Source organism: Monopterus albus, unplaced genomic scaffold (assembly GCF_001952655.1).
Source record: "Monopterus albus unplaced genomic scaffold, M_albus_1.0 scaffold58.1, whole genome shotgun sequence".
In the NCBI taxonomy this organism is placed as follows: Eukaryota; Metazoa; Chordata; class Actinopteri; order Synbranchiformes; family Synbranchidae; genus Monopterus; species Monopterus albus.
This window is the reverse complement of record NW_018127938.1, coordinates 2,041,285-2,061,662: the sequence shown is the minus strand read 5'-3', so window position 1 is coordinate 2,061,662 and position 20,378 is coordinate 2,041,285. Positions and strand designations below refer to the sequence as shown.

Below are 20,378 nucleotides of genomic sequence, written 5' to 3'. Positions count from 1 at the left end.
GTCATACCACAGGAACGCGATGTCTCCCTTCGCCCTGGCCTCCCTTAACCTCGGCATCAACTCCCTTCTTCTCTTCCTCACAGACTCGGTGTAATCTTCATTTATATAAATGTTAGATCCTTTAAGCTTCTTTGCTTGTTGCAGTATGTGTGCCTTATCTTTCTCTTTCATCAACTTTACCATCACCGCCCTCGGTCCCCGATCAGAAGGTTTCCCGACTCTGTGAGCCCGCTCCATCTCAATTTCTTGATGAATTTGCAGTTTATCCTTTAATATTTCCTTCACCTTACATTCTGCTTCCGTCCAGCTTTCTCCAGCTGACTCCTTGATTCCCTCGAAGATCAGGTTTTTTCGCTTGGACTGTACTTTCAAATGCTCCATTTTATCCATTATGGCTATTAGACTCTCACAAGTTTTGTAGACATCATCCCTTGTTTCCTTGGTTTGTATTTTCTGTTCACCCATGGCTGCTTTAATCACATCCACATCTCGCTGGGTAAACTGCAAACTCGTTTTTATCTCCTGTATTTCTCTGGTCATGTCGTCGAGTCTCTTGTTATTTGTCTCCATAAGTAGTTGCACAAAACCTTTGAAGTTGTCTTGTTGTTGGCTCAACAGTGCGGTGTACATCTGCTTCTGCTGACTCAACATCTCTGTTACTTGCGCCGCTGAAATATAATCCTCTTCTGCTTCAACATCCTCATTCGCTTCTGATTTATTAGCTCTTTTCCCTCTGGGAGGCATTTTAATAGTTGTAGAATTTGTTCAAAGACTTGAAAATGTAGAAGATGTGAAAAATCGTAGAACAGACAAGAGGAGCAGTAAAGACGTCTGCTCTCGCTTGCAACCCGGAAATTATTTGAGGAAATTTACTAAGAAATTTTGCACCATTGCTTATGTTTCATGACCTTTCTAAAATCATTTATTTACTGATAGTTATAGGTTTAAAAGAGCTGTAGTTCAGCACACAGAGTTCACTGGGAGCCATAAGGAGAAGCCAGGGACTGTGACCGCCAGTAGCTTGGCTCTCTACAGACCAATGTAATGGAAAAGAGATGCCACACTGTAATTTACCAGACCAGGAATGTGTGTGTGTTTTTTATGAAGCAGTGTCCTGCTAAGTTTTTATTCCTATTTTGAGCCCCTGTTTTTTCCTTGGTAGAATTTCACTCTTAGTTTTTGTCTTTCTCCTAGTAAAAAGCAGATTTCAGTTCCCCTTGTTCAGTTCAAATACAGGATGTGCCCATCACCCTGTCACCCTCTGTTATGTCAGTGTCAGTTTATTTATACAGCACCTTTCGTACACTAGTTCAAAGCGCTTTACATAGTAAAATACTACAGGATAATCACACATACTGTATCATTTTAAGTAAAACCATAATATAAAATACACAGCTAAAATAATAAAGTGACATGACTAGATTTACTCAAGTATGAGAGGACAGCAGTGTTTAGCCTTAAATCTGGCCAGAGCAGGGGCTTGCTTCAGCCCCATGGAGAGTTTGTTGAATCATCTGGTAGTTTTTAACAGATCTAATGGCTCTGCTTGGGGGCCAGAGAGGTATTTTTGTGCCAGACCGTTAAGAGATGTGTAAACTAATATAAGTACCATTTATTTAGTAGGAGACTCGCAGCCAGCTCAGTGGTTTCAGGACAGGGGTGATGTGCTCAGTTCCTTTAGTTCTAGTTACACTCTACTGTAGCAGCATTGTTGCTTCATAATCTTACGAGGGAGACCAGTTAAAAGACAGTTGCAATAGTCCAGTATATGGCTCATGAAAGCATGAGAGTTCTTCTGCATCATCGTTGGACATGAAACCTCTCAAGCCGATTGATAACCTTAGCTCTCTCCTTCTTATTTAAAAAAATATACAGTCTGTCACATCACTCACTCATTTACACAAAGACATGCAGTCAACAAACACGACTACATGCTGGCTGTAGTCCCTGTTCATCACCACCACCGTCATCACACCTTTGGCCAGTTCTGCTTTGTGTTTCCTCCTGTGATATCAGTATTTAGATTGTAAATGATTGTGAATGAAAACATCTGCTAGGTGACTTTGTACGTAAATGTGCGTGTACTGTGTAATAACTTGGAGCAAGTTCTGACCTTTTCTTCTTCTTTTTTTTTTGTGGTAGATGGTTTAAAAGGCCAGAGAACATTCTTGATCCTCAGCATGGTTTTATGTTGATGTAATGCCTGTTTCTATAAATTAGGACCAACAGTGGTTTGTGGGCATAATTTTGATGTTTTCATTAGTGTCATTAGTGTCTTTTGCAGGGCTCAGCTATGCAAACAGGCTTCAGTAAAATATCTACATTTGATACAACTTAACAACAGATCTTTCCATTTTGGGGCACCAGGAAACAAATTACAATACAGATCGGGGCCAACAATTTTCACAAGGGGTGTATAGACTCGTGCAATTACTGTACATTATTTCTGCTGCTAATGTCATGTTTCAAGAGGAAATACATCAAATTAAGGAAGTCAGGTGACACATCAAAATCTGTTTCTATTTTTCGACCAGTCTGATGGGATCCCTTGATCAGTTCATCAGTCCTTCTTGGGTATTTCAGAGCTCTGGCACATTTCACCGGCTGGTTTGACAGAAATGTCTTTTTAGGATCCAGGCATCTACCCATTTCTTGGTTAGTCCAAACATTTGCAAGAATTGCTGGCAAATATCTGTCTTCAGTACCCTGTTACAAAACGTTCTGCTAATAATGTAGTGGAACAGATGGTTTTTATAAGATTTTTCAAGCCACAAAATTGTTAACATTAGCTGAAATGTTCATTTAATAACAGAACAAAATCCAATTCAAGTGTGTGCTGACAAAATAATATTTAAACCTTGGCTAACACTAGGATAAACAGGAGGTGTTGCCATGGCATCTAGTTGACATAACCTGACAGAGAAATGTTCACTGGTTTTCCCTCACACAGGAAGGAAGAGATTAATTCACAGCATGAGAATGCTTTCTCTCCATCTGTGACACTCTGCGGTTCTCTCATTAGAAAGCACCAGTTTCTTCTTAACCAACTTTTTTTGTTTTCTAGCTTACTCAGGAAAGAGGTGACTAGTGTTGTAGATGTAGCATTATTCAGCAGTTAAAGATACAGTACATCACTTTTTTTCAAATGTTTTTGTTGTAGAAATAAGCTCCAAAACTTGCCTTGCCAGGTGCTGTTGAAACCTCCTGTGACCCAGACTCACTGGCAACAGTGCAGCGGTATTAGCTTATAAAAGAGATTTTCAGGTTATTTCTCATTGATCAGTAAGTTTCTCATTTCTTGCAATTTAATAACAACAAACATCTGAAGAGCAGGGGAGAGTTAATTTTGAGAGTGGGTCTATTTAGGTGTCTTGTTTCACAAAACTGAACTCTGCCAACAAGTGCATCGCACCTTGTTAAATAGTGAAATCAGTCGGTGTTATATTTACAGTTTATTTGTGAGCCAAACAGTCTTATGCTACAGTATAACCTGTCCAACCACACCACTGCAAACTAGACCCCTCAGCAACAATGACTTGAGAACTGGCTGTTCTGTGATTGAATTAATTAAAGGATTAGGCCAATGGTCTTCTATTTTCATCTGTGTGAAAATTGTTACTACAGTATGTGTAGCGTGAGAAGCTATGGGACCAGTGTAAACACAGCACAATGGTCAAGTGGTTAGCACTGTTGCCTCACAGCAAAAAGATTCCGAGTTTGGCATGTGTTGATCGGTGACTCTTAATTGCCCATAGGAGTGAGTGCGTGTGATTGTCTGTCTCTGTCAGCCCTGTGATTCCCTATTTGCCAAAATCCATCTCAGTGACCTACGAACACACAGGATACTGAGTCGTCTCGCTCTACCAGTAAATGAAGAGTTAGTCTGATAGTCAACCTGAAACAACACCTTTGTCTCACACTTGGGAAGTTGAGTCATTTCCCAGGAAAATAACATGTCACAGTCCTTTCCATCCATCATTGCTACTGTATCTTTATTCTCTTTTCCTGGCTGTTTTTTAGTTTTGCTATTCTGGATATTGAAATATAAAACGGTAACAGCCGCTTCACTACAAATCCACTGGATTGTTAATGGAGACTATAAAAAAGAAAGAAAAAGAATAAAACAGGCCGGAGGTTAGTCTCTGTCTAGCTTTAATGTCTGAGTTTTCAAATTTTGATTTAGATCTACAGCTGGTCTGACGTTTGGTTTAGTCTCTGGTGGTAGTCTCAGGATTTAGTATAAATTTGGCTTTGACTGGTTGACCCTATGTACCCATGAGTTAATATTATAATGAGGAAAGAAAACACACCTCTGAGATGATTCCTTACTTCCATCAGTGTACATTAGCAGTGTGAGCACAATCACATAGCCCGATATACAGTAAGGCTGATGTCCTTGTCCTTATTGATATGCAGAAACGTAACAGTCTGTCACGGCTCTCAGCTGAGACAGGCTGCACTCCAGCTGGCTTGTTTTCATAAAACAGGTAATTATTTGTAGGTATACCTGACCACTCAGTATGTGGACAAATGGCCATTGGATATGATCGATGAGAGAACTTCTCTACTTCTGTCACCAAGTCTGTCATCCATTTGGCTGGTCCATCTCTCCAGTCTGCTCATTAGTCAGGCTGATGCAGCTGGACCCTGGGAAAGGAATGTGGTGTCATCCTAACAAACCATTCTGGGGTCACAGGGAACACTTCCTGATTGCTTAAGTCAAACATAACATTAAAAACATGACTGATCTCATAACTAATTGGAATAGATGTCCATTAGCAATGTGTGCCCATGAATCAGTGCCCTCTGTGGTTCTTTAAAAGGTTACACAAGACATATTACCGTCATCTTCAAAAAATATAAACACAGCTGTGTGTCATGAAATACTGAGAAGCTCTGATCCTTTTCAACCCCTATTCACACATTGCCAGATTCCTTACAGTCAAACTAGACTGATTATTTCCCCTCTACCTGGGGAGCTTATCACTGCAGTAAAGCAGTTGGCCTCAGTTCTCATCCTGTTTCTGAACAGATGACCGGCTTCTCTCTGACAGAACGAGAGCTGGTATTTACAACTACGGTTGATTTGCAAGGACTGAGATCAATGTTATTTTGTAGACACTGTTCAAAGCATGAGACAATGGTTGGAGGGACACAGACACCCCATTTTATACAGAGGGTATTTGTCCCAAGGTCAGTCTTTGTGTTAAGGGTACGTTCTTGTATATCCCTTCTTTGTCCTGCTAAATAGACCAATGTAAAGGCATGGCGATATGATAAATGAGCTTATTTTTCACCTTTCAGTAGTTACTGAAGGTCTACTTAGTAGCTTTTCAGGGCTTTGAACATGTCCTAGTCTTAATTCTGCAATTGGGAACTTAGAGATGAACTTGAGGGGGTCGAAGATTTTTATTCTTTAATTTTGAAGCCAATGTAAATATCTCTCTCATTTTTTGGAAGGTAATTTAAAAAATGGAAATAAAACTTTGCGCATCCTTGACTCATGTTCAAAGCGCTCCATAGTAGCACAGTACCCACGATGTGGATCACTGCTACGGTACACTGTACTGATCATTAGTGCTGAAATAGTTATTCAGACAGAAACAGTCTCCTGTTTTTTGCTTGCTCCAGCCTCTCAGTGAGGATCATAAATAAAACATCATACAATAAACATATTTTAGGCTTTGCAATATTAATCAAACCATATATGGTGTTATGTTTGCCTCTTGGAAATCTTGCTCATCATTGTCATCACTTCTCATTCTTATACTTGGACATCTATTGCTTACAAAACACTGTAGCCATCCGCCCTGTGGGAGAGGGGGAAGGGCTGTGACACAGCTGCTTGTTCAGTTTCTCATAACATAAAGCTCCATCATGACACCTGTACCCCAGCTGTTACCTTTGAACATGACTCAAGTGACTGTGAAGCCTCTCATGAGGATGTGGCTCATCTCATGGTCAGCTACAGCAGGAGCTGATGTGTTGGGTTAGCAGAGGCTGTGCAAGTTAACAACGGACAGTAGCTCTAAACATTCCATGTGTACTTCTGTAAAGTAACTCACTACACTTACTACAGTTCAGGACTTGCTTGTATTTTTACACTGTGTGTTGCGCCTTGTACTTACTAGGTCTCAGTACTTAGTTGCTTCTTTTCGGTGAGCCTGGTTTGTGAGAGCAGGCTCACCAAACAAATACATGTTCTCAACTGAAAGCCTTTTTTGGACAGATATGTCTGGAAGACATTTCCTGATCTTGTAAAAATGTCGTCCTTTTGAATTTCCTTGGTGCTTCATCTTCATCTACAGAGGTCATGTGTGGCTTCTGTCCTTCACAGAAGCTAAGAGAGAAAGACGAAGCTTTTGGGCGCTGTGCATGTTGTGGCTGACTAGACTTGCCCGAACTGGCTCCAGATGAATTTTTTTCTACGTGTCATAACACACACAGCCGTGGATTGACCTGAGGGTAGAGCAGCCAAGCATTTACTGCAGGCATGCGTGTGTATGCATGTATAAAGCACAAACATGTTTTAACCTTCATTTTTCCTATTTAATGCACCATTGTGAAATGTTTAGAAACAGACAAGGAACAGGAAATTTAAAAATGCTTTGCCCTAATTGTAGTATCCTGTTATGACCGACAGAAAATATTGAAGTAGCTGTCAAATTCCTCTTCCTCAGGCAGCAAGAGTAGCTAATCCCAGCTTTCTGTGGATTTATGTTCTTCAGTTTTTTTTTAACATATCACACCAAATGTAGACCTGCTGGGTTAGACAATGGAGTGCATGTAATTTAAAGAAAAAATACCCCTACAGTATCATAATGTAGGCAGTGTTTTAGCTGAAAGATGGTTTTTGCAGCTTCCCACTTGCCAAACAATTTTAGTTTCACAGGTTTAGCTGCTCCCTGTCACTGCCTGATCAAAATTTAACCTTTGACATCCAGGGTTTGTGTGGACACTCTGTACCTCAAAGAGCTGTTTTACCCTCTCACTACCGGGAGGAGCCTCAGATTTTCAGAGCAGGGACTTCAGGTTGTTTCAAGGTCAAGGCTGAAAACTATTGATTGTGTTTTTGCTGTTGTTGCTCCTCAGCTTTGTATCAGCTTCTCACATTGTTTGACAGTAGCCAAATCTGTGCATGCTTTTAAAAAAAGTCCCTTAAAACTACTGTGACTTGTTTTCTTGGCATTGATTTTGATTGTATTACTTTACAGTTTGTGATTTGTGTACTTTGAGACTACATATCTAAAATCTCAGCCCATAAATCTCTGTTTTTGTTTCTGTTTTTATTACAGACTGAACTTTTTGCTCTAATATCGAGCTTCATTATGTTTGTCTGGCCTCAAACTCACATCATTTGTGCTAAAAAGTTGCCTCTGTCTTTCATATCTCACTTTCCCTGGGGATAAAACAACATGAGAATTATTACCCATTCAGTTCCAGATGTGCTGTAATTTGTTTAAAGAATCACTGCAGTTACTGAGTCGACACAGGGAGCTGTGCTAAAACACCATCTACTGTATGGACAGTGAAGGTTTTCATCAAAGTAAAAGCCTGTTGAAGTACTTTTTAGAACAGGATAATACTGTATAGTAAATACTATAGTATTGCAGCTGCAGCCAGCTCCAGAGTGTCTGGTAGGGCTTTCTTTTGGAAAATCCTCTTGCATAGATTAACTGGTCCATTTTACATTTCAGTTTTGATGTGGAGAATGGCCCATCAGCCAGCTGCAGCCCTCTGGACTCCCAGACCTCCCCTGGCTCTGGTTTGGTCCTCCACACTAACTTCCCCACTCACAACCAGCGCAGAGAGTCCTTTCTCTACCGCTCTGACAGCGACTATGATCTGTCACCCAAGTCCATGTCGCGAAACTCCTCCATTGCCTCTGAACTGTAAGTAGAAACACATTGAAATAAGCACAGCAAACACACATAGCCGGCATGCTTTACAATATGTGCCCATTTTAGGAAATTGAATAAGTTGACAAGCAAGGCTGCAAATACTATGATAGATTATAACTGCGATAACGATTTGAATCTTGGCAGAAACTGAATTGTGTAATCACTACAGAATACTTTTTGAAGGTTTCACCACTGGTCAGAAACTTTTGATCACCCCAGTTTTTCCAGTTGCTGTTTGTGTAATTCAGCAGCTGAACCTACTTGTGATATTCTTTTTACAAACTGAAGCAAAACATTGTTTGCACACAGTAGATACTGTAGCACTGTTGCAGAAGTTCCCACAAATGTGTTGCACTTGTAGGTTGCATTGCTTTCACTGTTCAGGTTTGACTCATTATCCTGCTGTAGGATGAAACCCTGAAGAGCTTAAATGTGAAAAAATAAAAACTGGGGAAATTCTATATCTTTTCACAAGTAGTTTAAACACCATGTATGGTCTGATTTTCTAGCACTGCAGTGTTTGATTCTGAGAACTATCTGTCTGAATTGATGTAGTCTGAATTCTACAATTTCAAGATTCAAATTTTTAGGGTTCACAACTTCAGATAAAAATTCTAGTAGGCAAAATTAAGAAAAGAAAAATCTAATTCTAAAAAATCATTAAGTTAAGTCTGAACTAAAATTTCAAGTCAAACAGTGCAGTTACTCAAATTGGCCTGGACAAGTTCAGCCAGATATTTTTGACTCGACCTAAATGCACTACAAAATTATGTATTGAGTTAAAATAAAAAATAAAAAATGGCATGTTGTCCCCGTCCCTATGTGGGTTTCTTTGGCTGCTCCGCCTTCCTCTCACAGTCCAAAGAGAGGCAGGTTATTGTCTAAACTCCCTGTAGATGTGTTTAAAACCTGTGTTTAAAAAAGGTATTAGTTTCTTTTTTGTCAGATTTGCCTTAGAGGGTTTTACAAACTGTACATACTGTACAACTGTACATAGCGTAATATGATCAGATTATTACATTATTACAAGTCCACTCACAGTAAGTAGACAATACTATTAAATTATTATCTAGCCATAATTAATACATAAACTAAAGTAAGTAAAGGCAGGAAGTTCTGATGGAGGAACCAGTCCCTTCACTGACCATTATACGACTCCAGCTGTTGCACGATTATGGTTTGAAACCCACCGAAGAATGTTTGCCTTGTCCTAGTTTACAAAAATAGATTAGTGTTAGAGCTAAGTGCCTTACGAAGTTGCATCCCAACTGGAGACAAGACTCCTGTTTTTGACCCAGGGCCATTCTCCCATCCTCTGCTCCCTTTGTGGACGCCATCTCTTTCCATTAATTACAGTAATGAAGCCAGCGGTGTCATGGTCATCGTTGCTTATAGTTGTTAACATTGTGGTCATATTCCAGCGGGCAGAAAGAGCTCAGCACATCAACTTCACTTAACAGTAGAGGCTAATGCCTGGTGGGGATCATATTTGAGCACGTTTCTTAAACGGTCTCTCTGTTTTGTGTTTTCAGACATGGTGATGACCTGATTGTGACGCCTTTTGCTCAGGTAAATATCTCACTCAAAATTTTCTCCCACTATCCCCATGTTTGTACACTGCAGCGGGGGCTCTGAGAGTACAGCTGCCAAAACTGATCGTGCAATAATGGTAATGTCCCGACTTCAGCTTGTTGTTATAAGCACTACAACTGAAGAGAGGATGATCCCAAAAACTATAGCGTTATTTATCAGTGAACAAAGGAAAAAAAAACTAAATCAAATTAAAGCCAGTTAAGAACCAGTTGTTCTCCTACAGTACAGTAGGTAGGTTGTTCAATGTGTTTCAAGGTCTCTCCACGAACCCCCGGAGTGATTTGACGATGCTGAGATCATGGCTCTGTGGAGGCCACACCATCTGTTGCAGGACTACTTCGGTTCTTGACACTGAAGATGACTCTGTATGTTTGTTGTTATGCTGCTGGATGATTTTCCCTAGATGTAAACATCTGAATTACCTGAATTTTTTGCACAGTAGTGTATGATATTTTCTCCTGTTTGACACAGATTTGAAACACTGCAGTGCTAAATCTTATTTAAAGTAACTCTTTTGCTTTTCCTCTTTCTCGCTGTCTGTCTAGGTTCTGGCAAGCCTTCGAAGTGTAAGGAATAACTTCACAGTACTGACCAATGTCCAGTGTGCCTCCAGCAAGTAAGCAAGCTTCTAAATTAAAATGGTCAAAATTTCACAGAGGGCCTTTTAAAAATGGGTGTCATACTCTTTCATTTATCTGCTAGGAGTTCACATTTGAGTCTTAGACTCTTAGGCACAAATGACTCTTAGACATAATACAGTAAATCTCATAGAAATGGAAATGTAGCAAACTTGTCCCTTCTTCAGAAACAGGTTTTTGCCTCTTTGCAGTTTTTTAAAAGCATATAAAGCGCTGATTGCTCCTTTAGTCAGCTCTAGTCCGCAGCTCCATGAATTCAGCACAGGGTGGCGGTATTGAGCTTTAAATGAACTGCAGGGTAACGTATGACACCACAGCTGTTTCCTGCAGTCACAGTTCAGTATTTACAGCATGGGTTAAAATAGTCCAATAATCAAACCCAGCATACGCCTTGTACACACACACACAAAGATGTCTATTCTCTTCAGTGGGATTGTATCAAGTTTAGAACCATCACTGCTCTTTTAAAGTATCTTAAATAAAATGCTCTATAAGGGAATTTCTTTGTTGTAGTGAAGCACGATCACTTGATCAATACTCACACAGATGGAACACCCGGCTGGTATGCAGCGTTTGTTGTCCCCACTGCATTTATTCTGTTACTTAAGTGTCTCATATAATGAATTGCAGTTGGGAAAAAATGAAAAGCTTTATCAATATATACATTGTGGTTTTAACCCATCAGTGTCCTCAATTTGTTTGGTGCTAATTAACCAGTTTTGTTTTTTTTAAAAACTTTCCATAGCTTTCTCTCACTAATACACTCCAGTTTCAATTATTCATTTCTTTATCCAGATCACTGTCTTATATGTTTATTTGTGAAGTAAAGGTATTTCCATAGTAGAGCTTTTTCCCATCAGTGTTGTCCATAGTTTTGTAAAAATAGTCCGCATTTTTCATGAGCCTAATGAAAGCAACACATTTATTTAAAGCTGCAGCAGCGGTCACCTTCAGCATCACACCTCCCAGTGGAGGTGAGACTGCAGATGCACTGGAAATAAATATGTAGGCACCTTTCCCGCTATTCTTCACTGTGAAGGCTTATACACTATGTGTATATATGTGTGTGTGTGTGTGTGTGTGTGTGTGTGTGTGTATGTATATGTATATATAATGTGTGTGTCGGTTTCTAAAGATGCTAAGAACTCTCTCCACAGGCTGCTGTATTTAATATCTAAAGCCTGTCTGACCTACATTAGACATGAGCAGAGACTCAGGCAGAGACTCACATACACAACTACACAGGCATGGACCAACATGTTAATGCACACAAATATTGAACTAGTTCCAAACAGGCGAGATCAGGCACATGATCAGTGAGTACCCGCTGAAAGGGAATCGATCAGTCGGCTGTCAGGTGTCCACTCTCCAGGTGTCACTCTCTTTCACACACATACAAACAGATTGTGCACAGTGTTAAGTCTGTTCTGATGACACCTTATTCTGACTGTGTTAAATGTTAGGGGCAAGTGCAGAACATTGACCGGTGCCACATGCCACATTATTTATAACCCAAGCTAGTTTCCTTTGTCTGTCGCTGGATGGGCTTTTAATTAAGAATACACCACAAAGAAAGCACATACAGTGCCTGAAAACATAGGTTTGGAAGGAAATTTAATTTCATGAAATCACTGTTTCAATCCATATGACACTTTCACTTAGGCATTGAGCATTGTTCTGTCAATCAGTCACAACAAAACTACATAAAATATATTTTAAGTTTTTAATGGTATTGTTATTGTAATAGCAGTAGTAGCAAGGTGGCACAGTGGTTAGCACCGTTGCCTCACAGCGAGAAGGTTCCGGGTTTGGGCCCCACCTGGGACCTTTCTGTGTGGAGTTTGCATGTTCTCCCCGTGCTTGCGTGGGTTCTCTCCGGGTACTCCTACAGTCCAAAGACATGCAACTTAGGTTAATTGGTGTCTCTAAATTGCCCATAGGAGTGTGTGTGTGTGTGGTTGTTCGTCTATGTGTTAGCCCTGCGATGGATTGGCGACCTGTCCAGGGTGTACCCCACCTTCACCCGATTGCCGGCCGGGATTGGCTCCGCATTACTGTTAAATAATACATGGACATACTGTTCAGTATATGATTGGTGGATATACAGGATGCAAAATGTGATTATGAAACAAACCACTGTGCCAGTCTAAACTACTGCTATTACAATAACAATACCTTTAAAAACTTAATGAAAAGTACATGTGGTTCCATAACTACATGTCTGATCTTTTTTTTAAAAAACTGTTTCAACTTGAGTATAAACTGATGCCATAGTTTGATTTGTGGGGAAATACAGGTTTTAGTTTTTTCCAGAGGGATGAGATTGATTCAAGGCTCATTTTTATATGCTACATAAGAGACTGCTGCTGGGAGACTCTTAGCTTAACATGGCATAAAGACTGGAAACGGGGAAACAGCTTGGCTCTATTATAAAATCTGCCTACCAGCACATTTAAAACCACTCATTAACATGTTGCATCAGTTATTTGAAATGTGCAAAAGTGTAAAAATGGCAACTTGTGGTTTTACACTGGGTCTGTGTGAAACAATTCTTTGGCTGTGCACAGTAGCTTTCTGTGTCGAGACAATGTCATGCTAATGACATGACTCCAGGAAGGTAGTTGGATAGGCAGATTCTTTTAGCTTTGGACACAATCAGGCCAGTTTTTTACAGTCATTGAGCCGAGCTAAGCTGATCGTATCTTCATGTTTAATGGACAGAAATCAGAGTGGCATCATTTTGATCTAGCTCTCTGCCTGAGAGCAATAGTTATATCCCAAAATGGCAAACTACCCACCCAAGTGAGAAATGTTTTTGTAATTCCTTTAAATTAAAATGATTTATAATGTATTATATGTAGGTTAGCCTGTTCTCTGTTTTTAATACCTTCCCTGTCTTTCTTTCCTTTTTCAGAAGGTCTCCTGCAGCAGCAACTCAGCCTCCAATTACCAGAGTTTGTCTCCCAGGTAAGACGCTTACAGTAGTGTCCTGCTATGTGTCTGACTTTTGTAAAGCTTTGTGAAGAACTTTCTTATAATACTGTATGTGTGCGCACACATTCAGACCAGTAAGAGGCAGTATATGAGTGTGTACAACCACAACTCACTTTGAATGCTCCACATGTCCAAAGTGCATGTTGCTTGTGAATATTAAACATTTTTTAAAATTTGATAGTGATGTGTGTCAGCTCAGCCAAAGCTGTTGGCTACACACTCGAAGTGTAGCACACACAGACACACACATAAAGACACACAATATGAATGTGCACATGTTAACATGACAACATGACATTTTCAGAAATGTCAGAAGTTTTTATTTTAATGTTTTAGTGCAGATGAAAAATGTCACAGACAGATTCAAAGTGATACTCAACCCAGAATCTAAAAGCCTGAATTACAGTTGAGTGGAAAAAGTTTGCATCTCCTTTGAAAGATGTTTTTCCTCATCAACATAATATTTAATGCACATTCAGCTTGTACAACTGGTCTTTTATCAAGGGAAGTTACAAAAGTGGTCAGGAGGTGTATAAAACGAAAGTTATAATAACATAATGAAAATCGTATCAGTGCAAAAGTTTGTATCCTCCTTTATGAAATGTTCTCGAATACTTTGTATGTCCTCCTTAACCTCGTCCAACTTTTTTGGGTACCCTCTGAGCAGCGTCTGTATCCTCCCAGGTGTAATTTTAGCCCGTTCTTCATAACATGCTTGTTCCAAGTCTACCAGAATGCTTGGTAGCCTGTTATGTACTGCCCTCTTCAAAGAATACAAACGCTGCTCAGAGAGGTTGGAGGAGGTTAGGGAGGACATACCAAGAATTAGAGAACATTTATAAAGGGGAATGCAAACATTTGCAACAATATGATTTTTATGTACTTCCTGACCATTTTTGTTAATTCTATTGATGAAGGAACAGTTGTACTAGATGAACATGCATTTAAATGTGTTGTTGATGAGAAAAACAAATCTTTGACTCTTTTCAAAGGAAGGGGATGCAAACTGTATGCTCCTTCATTTGCATTACATCAGTAACTGTGCTATGTCAGTTAGGGTTATTGTATCCATCAGAGGTTCTGGATGTCCCACTCACGTTCCAAAATATACTTAAATACTCCATTTGTTTTTGTGACTGACAGTACCCTAACGAAAAAAGACATAAAGCTGAACATAAAGGGAGTATTGTGTTTTTATTGCAAAAATATGCAGCTGTTTTGAGTAAGATGTAATTGAAATGCTGCACACAGCATTTATGCATATAATTAATTAGTACATGTGTATTGTGTGCTAAAATTCTTTGCATTAACAATATGTAATCTGAGAAGCACTGATTAGAGATGAGATCGTTAGATTTTTCAGTAAAACAAAGTGTCAGAACTTCACCCTCACATCTGTAGACAGGCACTCCTACACTTTATAGGCAGCGCACTGAACGGTGGCATGTGTTCTTGTGTAAATAGAGACAAAGATGAGCAACAGTGAAACTGAGAAGCATGAATATAGGTAACCATCAAATAACCAACACACAGTACTTTACATGAAACCACCCTGGGCCCGATATGACATCAAAGGAGAGCTAGTGAAAATGAAGTCTGTCGCTGTGGCAAGGATAACAACATCTTTATATGTATAAAAGAGTACATCGTTTTTTTAGAGAAGTTACAACACGTTCTTAACCACAAACTGTGAAAAATGACACTATACTGATGTAGACCCACTGCAATTTGGACAGACTGTTCCAGCTGTGATCCAGAATAATACATACAGTAGTCGTCCAGATTTTATGATGTTTTGTTTGTGAATTCTTAATAGTTTGAGTTTACATTATTGTAAAGAAAGCAGAACTTTACATTTACACTGTGCGCTTCTATGTACGTGCGTGCATGTGACGAGTGTGAGCATCACTGTGCAGCTGAGTATTTCAGTGTGTGTCCTGGTATTTAGACATTGTGCTGAGAAATTTTGAAATTGTAGATTGACAAGCTGTATGATAGAATGAGTGTTTATCATGGTATATATGCATCACAGTGAGTAATGTCAGTGTGCGAGTATGTGTGTGTGCGCCGTGGGGAGGTGTTCCTGTGGCTCTGATTGACGTCAGCATGCCTGTATGTGGCTTCTGTTGACTTCCTGTCAGAGCAGATGGACTGAGTTTTCACTTCCTTCTTCACAACCGCAGCTCATCAGGTGCTCTGAGTTTATCTGTGTTAGAGTTTTTGGAAAATATGTGTGTGCGTCTTGTAAAGTAGCTTTGTTATGTGCAATGCGACCTTTCAGTGTGAAGGTGAACAAGGCTGTTGCTAAATTATGTGTGCTAAGTATTATTAACTGCAGGGATTCTGCAGGTTAACAGTCAACTCCTCCTTGTTTAATTTTCAATGTGAGCATGTCTGGCGTGCGTTCACCCTGTCAACACAGTGCCGCTTAAGTTTGGGCTTGTTAAGTGATTAGGCTAAAAAGTTCATTAAAGGAAGAGACGTTCTTTATCTTTATAGATATATAAAGATATATTTATATCTTTATGTTATTAACAACAAATATCACAAAAACACCAAAACAAACAAGAAATTGATCCTAACATCAAGCACTGTTTGTCACATCCACATGTATCTTAAACACTCACCGGCCACTTTATTAGGTACGCCTGTACAACTGTATGCAATTCAGTGCAACATTTCCACCTTAACATCTGTGTTTGTGTAGCTCAAAATGTTTTAGTTTATAGTGAAACTATTATAAAAGTATAAATTCAATTATATGTTTATTATTGAGGTCATAGTTAAAGGTGGTGTTGTACTGGACTACATTACATTTAGAGGTGTTCCTAATATTATGACCCTCTCATGTATGTAGCAAGGGATGACAAAAAAATAGAGATGCCACAAAAAACCCTATGGGAAAAGCCCTGCTGTTGACACATTCCACTTTTACAATAAAACACAGAGCAGATCATTCCACCCAGCTTAGTAAATTAAAAAAGTTAGAGCATTTCAGAAGAAGCTGTTAAAGAATATTCAAAATATTTTATCTGTATGGTTTTCCTTAGTTTTATGTTTGTCTGCAGCTTTAGTTTTTATCCACTGCCTCTCAGAGTGCTTTTTGTTTGCTGCTTTTCTTACTTTATTTCTCTTTCTGTTGTTATTGTGTTGTAAAGCTTGGTTGATGTCATTTTTTGTAACACAGTACATTTCCTCATACTTTTTACTAGTCTCAAAAGGCAGTTTGTTTAATCTCCTCTCAAGCTGAAACGATGACAGGAAATTGTTCAAATGCATCATATCAAAAGCTTGTACAGTAGTTTGGTCATGCGCAGTAAACATCTGCCTGTCACAGAATCTCTCCTGAACTACTGTGAACCCACAGTTCTTCCCCTGATCTCAAGCTACATCATCTCACTCACACTCGCATCCCTGTTTTTGTCACTTACCAGGTCCCTACACAGACTTGCATTAATTTCCAGGAGACGTACCCTAACCTTAACCAGAACTGCTACTTGCCTAACCTTAACCTTTACCCTAACTTTAACCAAAGCCAACACTTGTTCTAGCCTTACACCCCATTGTTTTTGTAACATTTGACAAACTACCTTGTGGGGACCAGCCTCCGGTCCCCGCGAGGATAGTAGCTCATGAATTTCGGGCTGCACAAGTATAGAAAAACAAGGCCACACACACATTTACTATACTTTATAGGCCACATCTGCCTCTCTCTCTCTTTCTCCCCAGCTTTTGTTTTGTCCCATTATTTTTTCTTTTAATTCCTCTGTTTGTCTCTCTCTCTCTCTCTTTCTCTCTATATATATGCAGTATATATCACACCAGAACGGGGAGGGCAGGAAGTGTGAGGCAGGAAGAGAAGATGAGATTGTTCCTGTTTTGCTGTCTTTAAACTGTTGTATTTGACGGAAGCCAGGAGGAACTGTGTGTAGATGAGGCATGTGTATGTGTGTTTGTGTTTGTGTGCATGAACATTTGTCAGCCCACAGGAGAAAAATAGGATGCAGTGAGACAAAGGCCTATTGTCTGTGCCCACTCACTGCAAAAACATGCACATGCTAGCACAATGATATAATACGTAAATACTTACAGTGCTGCACAGTCACTCGGCATTACATACAAATAAACCAATTTCACCTTCCCTCAGGGCACATGATTAATTCTTCTCATTCTTTATACAGACAGATGAATAACATAAGTCCAAAACAGCATTTCTTGCACAACTGGAGTCAGTTAATATTAAGACATGAGGCACAGATGGGTACAATAACTCCAAAAACACATTACAATGAATCTCTCAATAGACAGGCTTTTTGCAACACCACATTCACCCAAATAACTGGAAGGTACAAACGTTTTGATGGGAAGTTATGATGACATAAGCGATGTGTGTTGCATACACTGTATATAGAAACATCATCTGCAGTTCACCCTTACTTTGCAAACTCCATGAACACAAAAACATGCAGCACACAAGTAAATACATAGAAAAGCTACAGACATGTGACAAATGAAAGGAAAACCCAACATAAAAAGTTTCTTAGTACGGTGCTGGGCCACCATGTGACACCAGAACAGCTTCAGTGCACCTTGGCTTCTCCAAGTCTCTGAACTCGACTGGAGGGATAAACACCATTCTTCCAAAATACAGTATATGCCTTCATTTGGTGTTTGGTGTTTAGTCCAAAGTCTCCCATAGGTGTTGAACTGGGTTGAGATCTGGTGAGCGCAAAGGCCATAGCATACGATTCACATCATTTTCATATTTATCAAAGCATTCAGTGACCCCCTCATACCCTCCGGATGGGGGTGCTGTCTTCTTGGAAGAGACCCCTCCCATTAGGATAGAAATGTTTCATCATAGGATAAAGGTGATCACTCAGAACAACATTGTCTTTGATTTGCAGTGACTCTTCCCTCTAAGGGGACAAGTTGACCCAAACCGTGCCACCAAAATGTACCACACAGCATAACAGAGCCACCAGATCCCCCCACTGTGGGGGTCAAGCATTCAGGTTTTTCTTTTTATGTGTATGGAGCCTTTTTTGCCAGGATCTCTAATAGGTTGTCATCCGACACGAACAGCTAAAGCCAGAGGCTCCACCAGCAATAAAACCTCCACAGCGATGCACCTGTCTGGGGCTTCTCACTGATGTCCCCCCAACTCCAAATAGAGACAAATATCTGTCAGGGTGACCACATTGGTCCTCTCACTAACACACATGTGTGTGGGCTGTACATATTGGGGTTAGTCATTCAGTCCAAGATTTGATTTGATTGATTGTTGATCAGTATTTTAAGGTTGCATAAAAAGGTTATGTCTTGAGTCTTGGGGTGCGATATAAATGCTCTAACCTAAAGACTTATTCCCAAAACAAATTTTTTGATAGGTTTTTTTTTTTTTTTTTTTTAGATATTGTACATAAATGAGCTGCTGGGCCTATTTTTGAGTATTTTTAATTGTTTATATGACATTACTGGAATTTGGCTGTATCACCCATCAGCCAAAATTATCAAGATAGGAATAGTTGCTGTGGACATTTGGCAACCATGGAGCTGCCATCTGGAAGCTAAATAAAGTTTGATAACGGGTATTGTGACAGAGCATGTCTCATTATCTGACAACCTATCCGTCTGTCAGTCGTCTGAGATTCTGGTGCACACATCCACAAAAGGACAACATGAGCAGTTGCTATGACAGTGACCCTCTCCTTTTCGTCAACCCTCAGAGCTCTGTACTGGACATTAGCCCTGCCTACCTAAAGTTATAAGAAGTGTTTTTCAAAGCACCAGGAGTCATTTCAAACAGCCAGTCAAGGAGGAGCTCTCTGCAGCCAAAGGTCAACAACAGTGCTTGCCAATCTGCAGGGGTAGTGTTCTTTTGGACAGAGAATGGGACAAAGAAAGCGCAAAAACCAATTTGGCTTTTTGAGATGGAGAGTGTTAAAAGCAGCTGAAGGAAATTTAATTCAGATGTGGTGGTCTTCCTTCTGGATGTGTTGGCGTCTAAAGCTAATGTGTTTGTTTTGGTGGCATTAGCAACTTAGCATGGTCATGATTTTACCTTTGTATTAACCAAATATGATTAACTAATATGGTTTATGAGACCGGTTTGGGGCTGTCTCCTCCACCCTGTCACTTGATATTGTGCCACTCTAAAGGTAGCTTTGAACTGGTGGCTGCATTTTGTACGGCTTGTCCCAACCAGGCATCTATAGTTTTTATGAGGTTTCTAGGAAACAGGATGTCAGTGTGTGCTGAGTTTCATTAGCCCTTCTAGTGGCTGAAATGAAAGCAGTTATTGCAACTTTAAGGTAGTAATCTGAATTTGCACACATAATGGGTAGTTTCAGCCACAAACAACAAATGATACTGTAGCTTGCATTTTATAAAATGCTAATAAGCTTAATTTCTCCTGCTAGAATTTATATACAAAATGATTAAAAATAGAATATACAACACCATCCAAAAAAAAAAAAAAAAAAAAAAAATTGACTGCCCCTGTTCTCTCATATTTGTCAGCGTAACCTTCATTGAGCCAAAAGAAAAAGTCTAACACCAACGCTCTCCCCCCTTTTTGATCCCTGGTGTGTTTTCTTGTTTCATATTTTTTTTAGTGTGTGAACTTTTAACTGAGTTTGAGATTACACTCATAATCAAATCCTAATTAAAAAAAAGGATGTTACACTACTTCACACCCCAGAAACGTCACACTCAACTATATAGTAAAATTAAAAAATGTTCCTATATTATAGGTAAATTAAGGGGGAGAGCACAGTTTAAAGCATTTGCCAGATGTGATGCAGTTGACATTACTAAGCTCAGGTGTCACTGGCCTTCAAGTCCATGTGATTTATACGAGAAGAGAAGGACAATGGCAGGTTTATAGGAGATGCTTTTTGCTCTAAACCCTCCTAAAGCCCTGTCACCTCTTTCATTATACTGTAAGTTCAGACAAACAGGGGCATCCCTGTTTTGAATAAGAGGCAGGATGAGGACGTCTGTGGCAGAGGACAGATTTGTGTTCAGAAATACGTCAGACTTCGCAGGTGCATTCTGCATGGACGTATGTGTTTATGTGCAGATGTGTACAGCGTGAATTTGTGAATGCATGTAAAACAAAGGTGTGATTATTATCTAAATGTGTATGAATTAGGTTTGTGTGCGTTTGTGTGACACACACACATTTCTGTCCATGGAAGGAAGTCCATGCTGGGACAGTAATAAACAAACAGGCCAGCGGGACTACAGT

General features: G+C 39.7%; 1 protein-coding gene across 3 annotated transcripts in view; it reads left to right on the top strand.

Moving 5' to 3' along the window:
* pde4ba (phosphodiesterase 4B, cAMP-specific a) overlaps positions 1 to 20,378 on the top strand; it is a 129,084-nt gene that overhangs the window by 71,222 nt on the left and 37,484 nt on the right. For all 3 annotated transcript variants that reach the window (XM_020602769.1, XM_020602770.1, XM_020602772.1), the window contains 4 exons: positions 7,698 to 7,892; positions 9,434 to 9,470; positions 10,040 to 10,110; positions 13,047 to 13,099. In XM_020602769.1, coding sequence (XP_020458425.1) covers positions 7,698 to 7,892; positions 9,434 to 9,470; positions 10,040 to 10,110; positions 13,047 to 13,099 — 356 coding nt within the window. The remainder of the gene's footprint in view (positions 1 to 7,697; positions 7,893 to 9,433; positions 9,471 to 10,039; positions 10,111 to 13,046; positions 13,100 to 20,378) is intronic.